The sequence below is a fragment of the Siniperca chuatsi genome, linkage group LG15, assembly GCF_020085105.1.
Source record: "Siniperca chuatsi isolate FFG_IHB_CAS linkage group LG15, ASM2008510v1, whole genome shotgun sequence".
Lineage (NCBI taxonomy): Eukaryota > Metazoa > Chordata > Actinopteri > Centrarchiformes > Sinipercidae > Siniperca > Siniperca chuatsi.
In genome coordinates this window covers 10,567,095-10,580,190 of record NC_058056.1, presented here as the reverse complement: position 1 = coordinate 10,580,190, position 13,096 = coordinate 10,567,095, and the positions used below count along the sequence as shown (strand labels likewise).

Sequence of the window (13,096 nt, the reverse complement as noted above, 5' to 3'; positions counted from 1 at the left end):
GTTTGCCTCATTTACATAATGTTAGAGGTCTGGGCCGAGGCCCATCTTTCTTTTCGCTCTGAAAAGACACCATGCTGCCGCTGCCAAAACAGTGGAAAGGGCGCACAGAAGTCTGTACAAGTACAGGAATATTTGCAGGTAGGAAATATTACTTAACTTTAAGAAATTTGTTTATTTTCTTAATATTGATACTTTGATAAAAATAGGATTTTTTTTTTTACTGAGAGCATTTGGTTTACACCTGTTAATTCCCTCTTGTCAAATAGATTTTTATTTTTTAGGGTTCATGCCTTTTCTACTACAGCAGATTTTGGAATACGCACGCATTGTTTTGTTTCCCTCAACAACAATTAAGCTGAGGAAAAAAGGAGAAGAAATTCGGGCACTGAAATATGCATAAGAACAATGATTTATCACAATCAGGCTATCAACTTAACCGGAGATTGGTGTTCTTGATATGTCGCTAATTGATGGCTGACCATGTCACATCTTCAATTGCTCAATTAGGGTAGGCAGCTACTTGCTGCCATGCTATGCTAAATTACATTAGTGGCTTCATGCAGACGAGTGCTTCCTTCCTCCAATAAAGGAAGACGGTAACACATTTCACGTCTGGAAAATAACCTCCACGCAGCACACCTGCTGCTGCTGCTGCCTGCTGTAAGGTGTTGACAGTGATGGAAAAACATAAATCAGAACAAATAATATCATTATTGTGATTATAAGCGTTTATGAGCAGCATAATAGCTGCCCCTCTATTATTGGATAGTTGTGAATTATAGGCTCAATAATGCGTTCTGGATCCATAAGGGACACACGTTAGGCTATAGTGGGGAGCTATATTAACTGGTATTCATTATTGCAATTTGTAGGAGCTCTTTTCTCTTTTGACCCCCCTGTTGTGTCTCTCTTCCTCTGATTCTTCCCCTGGCGCCAGTCAGTTTGCTCAGAGATTACAATGTTAGGTCAAGACTGCAAAGTGTCATTAATGCATGGTGAACAGACGCCAGGGTTTGAGGCTTACTATGTTGTCTCCAAGTTGTCTCCAAATTGCAAGTCTAATAAAGCAACTATTTTTTCCCCCTAAAAAATGTATAACATTGTAATTTCTCCTAAATTGTTTCCACCAACAGGAGGAATTGGTGTCAGGAAAACTGCAGCAAATATCATCTATAAATCCTGTGTATTATGTTCATTGCCATCCATTGCATCATGAATGTTGGGTAGTGATATACTCACAGGTCGGATCCCTATCGCCGCTCCCTTTCAGCATTTTGTCATTCTGAGCTTATTTGGACTTGTCCCTCTCTGGTGGGGCAAAATGATGCTTAAGAAGCATAAATGAGCTGGTCATACAACTTCATTGTGCCTCTTTGATGATACTCGGTGGCCCTTATGTCTGTTCAAAGTGCTCTCAAAGTTTCTAGAAAGAGTGGAATTCCCTACTGACGCAAAATAGTCATATGTGGTCAGATCAGCTGATGTGCAGAACATAATGGGTTATATATATATGTGTGTATATATAGTTGTCAGAAAGGACAGAATCCTAAATGTGTGGCGTCGTTTTATTCATGCATACAACTTAATATAAAGGAAAGTGCATTTTCATGAATTATTTCCCTAAAATGTCAATGACTATTGTTTGCTGGTTTAGGAGTTTTGCTCCGCCCCCTGTGTTTGTCGTAAACCTGGCTCCTGGCTCCAATAAACCCGGGCTAAGAGCGCCCTGGGCTCGCCTCCTTCTCCAAGGCGATCAATAGGATCTCAGGCGCACTACAAGCACTCTCTTACGTAGACATCCACCAAGGAGAGAGCCGATACAACAACACGGTTGATCTGCTCAAACACAAAAATCTACCTGCTTTCTGAATCATGTCGTTGAGCCCAAAGCACACAACGCCTTTTTCAGTGACAGATATTTTGAGTCCAATCGAGGAGACCTACAAGAAGTTTGGTGGCATGGACGGAGCAGGGAACCTAACCTCTCCACTGGGAGCCTACCGACAGCCTCAGGTGTCTCAGACCGGCATGCAACAGCACTCCATGGGCCATAACGCCACCGTGGCCACCACTTACCACATGCCGCACACCGTCTCCCAGTTCTCCCACAGCGCAATGGGGGGATACTGCAATGGAAGCATTGGCAACATGGGAGACCTCCCGTCGTACCAGGAAAGCATGCGGAATAGTGCAGCAGCAACAGGGTGGTACAGCGCCAACCCTGATCCAAGATACTCCACAAGTAAGTTCTTTACTCCATTTATACACACTTTTCAGATTTTCTGTCATCGTAAATTAAATAATTAAATTGTCATTTCAGGAATGAGACGCACAAGGCTAAATATGTATCGCTTTCTAAAAATATTGAATTCATGTTGTGGGGCTAATGATAAAAAGTTCATGCAAATAGTGTACACTATTTTAAGAAATCTTTCATTTAAAATGACTATTTATGACGGTTAAACTGAAAAGGAGATCATTCTTTCAAGTCTGGTTCGACTTTGTTATTTTTGGCATGAGTAAATATTTAAAAGCAAGATATTTATTAATTATTATTATTATTAATTATTATTATTATTATTATTACCAAATATGTTTTTTTAAGCTGATGCTTTCCAACTTCAGTAATGAACGCATATAACAGCCACTAATCAATAAAGACTACTTCAGGCGAAACAGTGTTCTCCTCTTCTGTTTATTGAACGCACGTATATGTATGTATATTTTTAAGTTTCTAGATTCATGGGACCTTCCACAGGTATGAACATGACCGGTATGGGGAGTCTCACAGGAATGGCGGACACCACAAAAACCATGCCAGCTCTCCACGCTGCGCCCAGGAGGAAACGGCGCGTCCTGTTCTCGCAGGCTCAGGTCTACGAGCTGGAGAGGAGGTTTAAGCAGCAGAAATACCTGTCAGCGCCTGAGAGAGAGCACCTGGCCAGCATGATCCACCTGACGCCGACCCAGGTGAAGATCTGGTTTCAGAACCACCGGTACAAGATGAAACGCCAGGCCAAGGACAAGGCAGCGCAGCAGCTGCAGCAGCAGCAGCAACAGGACGGTAACCTGTGCCAACAGCAGGCGCAGTCCCCGAGGCGCGTAGCCGTGCCAGTTCTGGTGAAGGACGGTAAACCGTGCCAGAACGGCTCAAACACGCCGACGCCGAACCAGCAACAGGTACAACAGAGCCAACAACAGAGCCAACAACAGAACGGAGCCGCAGTTGTGCTCGCATCCCCGACCAGCAGCCTCACCCAGCATCAAAGCCAGCAGGTGAACGCTTTGGAGCTGGAGGAGATGTCGCCAAGCCCCCCCTCACTGCACAGCCAGCTCAACATGGCCCAGATAGACACATCTGCTGTAGATTACACCAGTAACATGGTCAGCTCAAACCTCCTCTACGGCAGAACGTGGTAGGACTTAATACAGTACTGTCACTTTCCACTTTTTCTATGAGAACCTGCGGATGAGCCCATGCAAGAGCATATATATATATATATATATATATATATATATATATATATATATATATATATATATATATATATATATATGAAGGCTGAAAATGGGGGCCCGTTGGTGTTGAGAGGACAAGGCGCACAGAGGCGCACCAGCTGATCAGGGCACATTTTCTTGACATCTCTGAGAGGGGAGTCTATTTTTGAACATTACAGAAATGGCTGCCCTTGAAAGCAATTATGTCGTTTCTGGACCTTTTGTAATCCATGTTTTGGACCTTCCTCATGATGTTTTAAACGTAGTCTATGTTGTTGAAACAAAAAGGAATGCTGCTTCACTTGAGTGCGGACTGGGGGGAAGGTGGGATCAGGTTTGAAGTACACTAAGCCACCACTCCTTATTTGCGGTGATAACCTGGTATTTTAAAATATTAATATTGTAAACTAATGTATTCATTTAGACTTATTAAATAAAGTAGGGACTTGTATATTTGGCTAACACACGAGAATGCGTTTAACTGTATAAGAATCGTTATTGCGTCCACTTTTATGTTTTCTTTATTCTTTTGTAAGTTAAAAAGGAACAAATGCGTGATGGCTGCTGTATATGTTTCAAAACCAAGTGAACGTTAACAATAAATAACTTGAAGTGTGAGAGCTATTCCTGAAGAAGTAATTTTTTAAAAGGGATCTGTTTTGGAGTGCATTTTCATTATGTTGTGATTGAGACCAAATTGAGCTGGAAAGCAAGGTCGATGAGGGAGCCAGCATTGTTCGGGTGACATTTTGGAGGGCTGCCTTTCATAGAGGATGTCTGCAAGACTCTAAGACCGGGAAATCACCCTTTTAAAAATCACTAACACTTTCCAGCAAGTTTAATATTGACATTAATTTATGCATTCATATATAAATATATTTCCTTTTTTTCAAACTCTTCAAACATATTGATCTTACTGTGTTTAATAGGCCCAGACCTTCGTTTTGCCTCAGTGTAATTGGTCAATTTTATAGTGAATGCGAGCTTCCATAAAATACACAATGACTACCAATTATTGTAACAACGAATATATTATCCAAAGGAATCGAGTACATGCCTGGCATTATTATTATTATTATTATGCTGCATTCAAATTAATTATAGGGTATATAATTATTATTATCATTATTATCATTATTATTATTATTATCATTATTATTATCATTATTATTATTATTATTATTATTATGCACAGGCCTCAGTCGGTTTGCCAAATTATACATTTATCAAAATAAAGGTTTCTAACATCATTTTAAAATCAAATACAAATAATAAAAATGCTTCTTAATTTAACTTTGTGAATTTAAAATTATTTAAGACCTTTAACTCAAATTCCTCGCTTTTTACTAAAACTGAATGTGAGCGTAAGGGAAGCTTGACGGCAGTCAGTTACGTTTTTCGGGGCATTAACGTTTAGGATTAGCGCAATGTTGGTGATATCAAAATGAGAACGTGCTACTATTATCTAAATTAATTGCAACATGTCAAAATCTTCAAAAATGTTTCAGAACTTCAAAGTTAAATCTCCTTTATTTTAAACCTATTTCTTGTTATAATTCTGATCCAATCATTGTTTATGATAATATATCAAAAATATATCACAAAATATAAATATTTTCAAAGAATGCCCCTAAAGTTAAAACAAATACAAATATTTATGTATTTACTGTTATTTTAATTTAAATGACAGTTATATCCAGTTTGTTTTCTGATGCATTGAAAGGCAGCAAAATACCCAGCAGCACATTGTCACACTTTCTTATTTATTCACACATACACTCACATACTGTATGCACACACACACACACACACACACACACACACACACAGACACAGAAGATGAAGATGAATGATTTGTACAAACAAACTCCAAAGTGTTTAAGGTCATCACTTAGCATCAGTGTCAGTTCCCCTTTGCTTCTGTCCTCCAAAACCTTTTTTACACCAGCAGTGGCTGATAATAGGATCTAACATTTCATTTCCTGTGGTCATTTAAACACGTTTGGAAATTACTTCTCAATCACCTTGCTGATGACACCCTGTGATGATGATGATGGCTATCAATGTATCTCAATGGAGACCTTGGAGAGGCCCCATTTCCAACCCCTTCACATACCTGGCAGCTGTATGTATATGTGCTATCATCCCTACACTCGAAGGAAGCATCAGAGCCAATATGCACCTGACATTCGGAATTGGCCGCGACAACTCCATCAGAAGGGAGTTTGATAAGAGCATTAAAAAGAGAAATGCATTCCATAATATACACTTTGATGCTGCAAGATGTTTCTGATAGATTTTGTCTCTAAATTGAGGGCACGAATGAGCTGCCAACAAAGATTCTGATGGTGTACCACATGAAATGAAAGTGGAGGTGAAGCCATTCTTTTCTCTTTCAATAGCCATAGTTATGGCGCACTAATAGGCTATGCTTGGTAATCACTGGCTATTGTGCCTGTTGCTTCTCTCAGTTTACTGGGGGGTACCTCTCTTTGTAAGGATATATGAGACAGGCTGGGCACTGTAATTGGTGCTGGCATCATCATTTCTGTCTGCAAAGTTTTGGGGGCTGCGGCCGCTACTGTGTGGTGTTACTTCCATTTATGTAGTCGCAGAACCAGCTTAAAGGTTGTCTGTGTTAACAACACCCACACACGTGCACATGCATGCATACAAACAGATGCATGTATGCTCATGTGCATGCACACGCAGCCCACATTCACATACACGAACAAAGCAACCGAATAAGTCATACATTATATCAAATTCTCCTCTATTACACAAAGCAGATATTTCCATCAGAGCTGGAAGGAGTCCAGCTCACTACCTCAATGCCATACACATGTATACTGTTAGCATAGAGCATTGGTGGATGATAATCTATTTCACTGATGTAAAGAATTTTTAGACTATTTCTCAGGTAATTGTAGATTGCACTGCATAATGTTAATATAGAAGGAAGCCTTGCTTCAGTCCCCCACCCGCCCAACTCCCTTCCTCCCCATTATTCTACTTAATATGTCAGAAGGTCTGATTGCAGAGAAACCTTTTCAAGTCCTATTGATGTGTTCCTCAATTGACCATGGCGACCTAGCAACCTAGAGAGCGCTAATTGGCAAGGGATTAACATTATTGGCTGCATAGTTTGCACAGAAACATAAGCCAAACATATAACCCTCATCATACGCAGTACAATGTTTTTTAGTTTTGCTGGTACAACAGGAGGGGAAATTGTTTTGTGTTGTTAGTCTTAACCAAAAAAGCAATTAAGAGAGAAAGCTAAAAGCATAGTCTGGCCTAGTTTCTGAGTAGAATGTAGTAGATGAGTAAGGTTTTTCCTGAAGAGACACAGGTAAAGATGGAATAATGTGGCTCTACTTCACAGAGAAGATTTCATATTATTTATAATATTTAGTATGCTAACATAAATGCATACATATGATGTAGATAGACCACCTCCTCTCTCCTTCCTTCCCCAGAAATAGTCCCCTGAATCTTGCCCCATGTGAAATGACTAGGAGAGGCGAGGTCTGCTTTTCATTTCACTGTGCGAATGAATGCATTGAATTGGCAAGTTCTTGGAGACACAGAGCGAGATTTTAATTAGTGTATTGCCCTGGTATTCTGCCAAGGAGAGACAATCTTTCTCTCTTCTATGACAAACCTGTGCCTGCCTCAGGGAGCAAAAAGTTCCCTAATTCCAGTCATTTTCAAATGGAAAAAAACAGCCTGCAAATAATCATCTTCCTACAGAGTGAAAAAAAAAAACATTTCAAGAAGGTCATAGGACTCTGAAAGCAATTCTCACTCTAATAGATTTCCATGAAATTAAATACATGAAACCACATTTTTACCATTGCCTTTGGTTTGACGATAACATGAACTCAAATGCACATGCACACACGCATGCACACACACACACACACACACACACACACACACACACACACACACACAAACACACAATTATATGCTATTCCAGGACTGCACTGGCTAATTCCATTGCTTACTATGAATATATTTTAACAATATGAGGCATTGCAGGGCCAAAGCAACCTTTTGAAGACTATTCACAAATGTCTGTAGGGGGGGCAGAGGATGAAGGATGGAGGACCAGGTTAGGAGTGTGTGTGTGTGTGTGTGTGGTGGGGTGTGTGGGGTTAGCATCCCTTATTAGAAAACCATGTCACATTCTCTCCTGCGCCGGCCGGACTCGCTGCGCTGCCAGTAATCCCCCCTCCAAGTCCCCCTATGCATGTTATTCAATTCGCTCATAAGTAGTTAGAGAAACTGTTTTCAGTTGCCACTAATAACTACTGACCTCCAGTGACACAGGCCAACAATAGGTTTGTCAGGCCTGAAACGCACAACCAAAGAAGCTGATTAGGAACTCAAGAGGTTTGAAGCAAGAATCAATGGCTGCTCTGTCCTGCCATGGTGCTTCCAGCATGGCACTGATGATTGTGGGACCTCCATTAGTTATGCCTCATTAAGTCCCACAAACTCTTCTTTAAGAAAATTAGTTTAGCCAATTCGAAAATCTATTATGGCTGTGGAGCCCCTACTGAGGTGCCACTGTGTTTAGACTCCAAGACAGGAGAGGTTAGAGAAAGACCTGCTTTACTGAGTAATAACTTATTGAGACATGTGTGAGAGGCTGTGACATTAAACACATCACACTCAATCCATTTGTATACGTACTTTAACATCACTACATTTTAAGGCAGAATTAAACATTTGCACACATTTGGACCTCATTCTTTTTGAAATACTCATCTAATTCTGTCTTTGTCTTGTATTGTTGACAAACTATACTGAAAATGCATCAGCAGGCCTCTGTACAGTTTCAGTGTCTCACAAAATACGTTGGTGTAATTTAGATGTTTTGTCATGTTACACTTGCAGAACTGCAATGAACCACAGCCTCCATAAAGGAAGCATTTCAAGTACAAACTTACTTACTTAGTTATAACAATAATATCAATGTAAAAGCATTATTACCTCAAGAAATGTATTGCATCATTATTACTTTCATTTCAGGAATTCCAAAAGAATGTGCATTCATAAAAAAATATCTGCCATTTTTTTGTCACCATAAAAATAAAAGTTTTTGTAAAATGATAGAGTTTATAAATCTGACCTTAGATGTCTACTAACAAAAACAGTGAAGTAAAATAACTTAACTCATACACAGAAATGATTGTAAACATCAGTAACCAATGTTCAATGTTTTTCATGCCACGAAGGACAAGTTTCTCTAAGAGATTAAGAGAGTATTCAAAATACTCTTGTCTGTTATATCGACAGGGCTATACATGATATAATTATACTCAATCCTTGGAATGAGTTTCAATCGGTCCAGAACAACAAAAAAGAAAATCAAACCAGCATAAAAAACATTTCATCGTCACCTTCAAATATATAAAGAGTACGTGAAAAAGAGTAAGAAATTCAGTTTTTGTATTCAGAAACATGAACAGACAAATTTACAGAACAAAAGAGTTCATCTCTGTCCTTCACAATACTCATCTTTACTTTTGAACCAGCAAGCAGTTTTGTCTCAGCTCACCGTTGCCACAGTAATGGCCAGCTGCCAGTCTGCGGATTACTGGTTAATAGGGCCAGGGCTGAAGAGCAGTTCAATGAAGGTAGGCAATGGATAAGATCAGTGTGTGTTGGCTAAGGCATAGTTATCAATGTGTGTGTGTGCCTGTAAGTGTGTTACTTTGTTGTATTTTTTTTTTATTGTTGCATTTCTTTTCATAGACACAATTGAATCTCAACACACAGTCATGCATTTGAATTTGAGATGAATAGGTGTGCATGCTGCAAACACATAACACACAAACACACATGGGAGTCAGAAATCGTACGAGTTAAAAAAAAATGCTCTGAATCGCCCACCTGTCGAATTCACACTCCGAACAAATAGGGGACAGCATATCACCAGAGTAAGTGCTAACTGCTGCTAACTGTAGCTGCTGTTAGCTAGTTAGCTCAGTTAGCCGTGCAGCTAGCAGTTCTATTGCTCGCTGACTCTGCCCGGACTGGGAGTTTAGAACAAAGGGGAGTGTTGGTGTTTACACCGCCGGGGAGCAGTGCCAGAATGGGCACCAGAACCAGAGCCGGGCGAGCGGGCAAGGGAACCGGGCTTAGCAGCCTTGCAGTGAACATGGCTGGACAGGACCGAACACAGCATCCGAGACAGACGGAGGCCAGTTTGATGACATGGACTACAGTAATGTTACCGAGGTGATTTACAGAGGCTCCGACTAGGACTCCAACTCCGGGGACAACAAAGACATGCCAGGTTCAGAAGAGGCGTGAAGTGGGAGAGGAGAGAGAGGGAGGGTGCCAGGAGCCAAATCTATTAAGAAAACCACCTCTGTGTTGTTGGAGTGAAGGCAGACTGGACGCTACAGTGACTCACTATCGCATCTTGAGGTACTAAGTGGTATTACGAGACAGGACAGGCCGAGGCTAGCCGGTTAGCATGCCAACTTTAGTAGATGTCTCAAGAGACGTCTTAGACATAACATCATAATTGTGATTTCTTCACATTCTGTTGATAATTTTAGTTAATTTTTGAATGATTTAAACCTAAATTCTTACTTAAAGCTTTAAACATGCTTGTAAAAAAAAAAAAAATGCTCTCAGAACTAGTTAATGGGGGGCAATGATCTAACAGCAAACAACTAAACACACACACACACACACAAATCGACATGAATTGCAAGACAACAGAAACAGCCACCACTCAATAGCTACGTCTGTCAAATTAAGCCCAGAAGGACATAATCGTTTCTTCAAATATAACATTCACTAATGCCCCCTCCAAAACACGCAGGAGTCTCAATATATCTGTCCCTGAGGGCCATGGGGGCCAAAGAGGACCACCCACTTTTCTTTTCAATTATCATCTTGCAGCAACCTGTCTCCTCTCCAGCATTCAGCTGGAGACACTGACTGCTCTCCATAGGGAATTACAATTAGACTGCTGTTTGTCCCTCGAATAAACTTTCAGACTGTAGCTGACAGCCTCAACTCTGTAGAGCATGTGACCCCTAGGACAAACAGGATTACGCCCCAAATCCCATGTTCCTTTTACTCTCTCCTCTCGTCCTCTTGAGTTGCTGTGTCAGGAGGTCTCAAGGTGGAGGCGGGGAAGGGAAATGTGGGGACACAGCTGAATTCCCCTCAAAATCTGCAAATACACAAATTACCTCAGGTATAAGTGACATAATTTCATAGCCATTAATTCCATAATGTACAGGTTCTATGATTTCTATGATTATTTTTAGGCCATATGATTCAAAAAGAGACAGCTTTTCTGGATTATTACTATGATGTTTGTTTCATTTTGGGGGGTTTAAGGTTAGGTTAAGTGATTTTGGTTAAGTTTAGGACAAGGTTTTCACTTAAATCTAAAGCAGTGGTTCCCAACCTGACCCCAAAGGGTTTGCAAGATAAATCTAATCTGAGGGGTCATAAAATGATTACTTGTATAGAGAATCCAAAATATATTTCTTTAGTATAAAACTGTTTATACTATTTTATCTCTAATCATTCCTTTTTCCTTGCGAAATAGTAGATGGTTTCCCTTCAGGACATTAAAATTGAAAAGTTGGACAAGGGGGCACGCATGACATTGCTTCATTTTAGGGGTATGCAAGCCAAAAGGGTTGGGAAATCACTGATCTAAAGGTCAGCCCAGGTCCATCAAGTCCATGGCTTTTGCACAGTACAGGCCAAAATGTGGCTTTTTTTCACACAAATAACTCTATATTTCTGGTGAGATTGGGCTCTAGAGTATCTTACTAACTTTAAAGTGAGATATTGTATTCAGCTCAATAATATTTGATAGAACAAAACCTAAACAAAAAAGTGGTATATTTTAGTTTAAGCAAGGGGAGTCTCCCTCTATTCTTCCAGCAGGCTAACATTAGTCTATTATTTACTTGTAACTTGTATCTTCTGTGTATCATCTGTCCGTTAAAACCTCATCAGTGCAAATAACAATCACAGAATTTGTCTCGGGAACACCAATTAGGGCACAATCCACATGGGACAAAGGCTCTGTTTCAGATAGGAGTCATACTGTCATACCAGTGGATCTGGAGTGTTTATTTGCACTGCTGTAGCCAGCTGGTCATACGAAGGCACAGAAAGGGTACATTGACTTCACCCTGCAGGGGGTAGTAGCACAGTAAAAGGGAAATGGGACTCTTTTTCAATTCTCCTCTCCACAATGCAGCAGACCCAATCAAAGAGCCCCAGACCCTTTTGTGGGGGTGGTGAGTGGACAAGGGAGGGAGGGAGGAATGGTGAGAGGGAGGGAGGGAGTTTGGGTTGCCAACCCCTCCTCCTGCTGCTGTCCTGTCTGTGCGGCCAGCCACACTTTACAGCTAATTAGCGGTCAGATCCACTGGCCCCTAATCAGCAGGACACGTTAAAACTGCCCTAATCAGGCCTAATCCTGGCTTTGTGTCACACACACACACCCTTCCCCTGTCTACTTATTCCGTCTGCTGTATTGATTAAGGCATCATATGGGGATTTGGTGGTCAATACACTGCAATCTGCGATGGGCTATAGGTGTGCCCTGGATAACATTGTATGATGTAACTTTAAGGTAAAGCTTATATAGGTGGCATTCTTTCAATTTCATATTGCAGAAATGTTAGTGATGCTGTGAGGCAAATGTATTACTGTATTAGCTTTCTTTCATCATTAGTCACATCAAACTAAAAGAACTTAAATTACAGCCTGTTAATGAAATAACTGGAAATAACTAATACCAATAAAAGATATACCAAAAATGTTATTTAATTTAAGTAAGATAATTGAACTAATGTACCTCTACACAAGTAGAGCAACATTGCCAGCTGCTTTACATTCATAAGTTGTATGATTTAAATTATATAAATTCTGGATGATTCTGTTGTAAATGATACCTTCTGCCTTATCTCCTATTCAATTTTTTTCAGTCATTGGGGAATCTTTGCTGTTATTTATGTGGAGTTAGAATGTACTATTTTTCTATACACAAATGAATATTATATAAATGCATCATGTTGGATTGCATGTGTTCTATATTGTGAACAAATGAAAAACAGTTTCTTTACAGTTGAAGTCACTTTTTATAATATATGTTTTTTTTCCTTTTCTCTTGACGTGGATTCAAGCTCTGACAATCATTACAGACCATAAACAATAAATGAGAAGATCTGTTGTGAAAACTGTATGCAGGAACTTGTTTTTCTCCTTGAACTAGATTATCCGTCACCTCTTAAAACTTTTTAACTTTGTTAAAATGTGTTGTACTACATTACTCTACATTTGCTATTACATTACTCAGCCATTCAAATGCTATATTTCTACATATTTAATGTATTTACTAAATTACTGAGCTGGCAGTTTTGTTGCATAAGTGTTGTAATTTATCACTTATTTCAGTCCAGTCACTGACTGGTCTATAGTGTTAATTAGGATGTAATGCACATACACTCAAAGATGGGTGTGAATAATAAGGCGCTGTTCCTTATGCAGATTATTCTGTGATGATTCATGAGTAATGAGCCTGTTGCCAGAGCCGACA

The 13,096-nt window shown here is 39.9% G+C and overlaps 1 protein-coding gene across 3 annotated transcripts; it reads left to right on the top strand.

Annotated features, from left to right (window-relative positions):
* Positions 1-23: 23 nt before the first annotated feature.
* nkx2.4a (NK2 homeobox 4a) lies at positions 24-4,116 on the top strand. 3 transcript variants are annotated; one of them, XM_044167979.1, is made up of 3 exons: positions 24-138; positions 1,655-2,242; positions 2,732-4,116. In XM_044167979.1, exons 2-3 carry the CDS (start codon positions 1,873-1,875, stop codon positions 3,418-3,420), a joined length of 1,059 nt encoding a protein of 352 aa, XP_044023914.1. In that variant the 5' UTR covers positions 24-138; positions 1,655-1,872; the 3' UTR covers positions 3,421-4,116. The 3 variants fall into 3 exon arrangements, with proteins under 3 accessions (XP_044023914.1, XP_044023913.1, XP_044023916.1); XM_044167978.1 differs by lacking the exon at positions 24-138 and having other exon boundaries at positions 1,268-2,242; XM_044167981.1 differs by lacking the exon at positions 24-138 and having other exon boundaries at positions 1,477-2,242; positions 2,759-4,116.
* The last annotated feature ends 8,980 nt before the right edge of the window (positions 4,117-13,096 follow it).

Coding starts and splice junctions, on each gene's coding strand:
- nkx2.4a (XM_044167979.1), top strand. CDS start 1,873: ATGTCGTTGAGCCCAAAGCACACAACGCCTTTTTCAGTGACAGATATT. Junction 2,243..2,731: donor TGATCCAAGATACTCCACAA/GTAAGTTCTTTA, acceptor TATATTTTTAAG/TTTCTAGATTCATGGGACCT.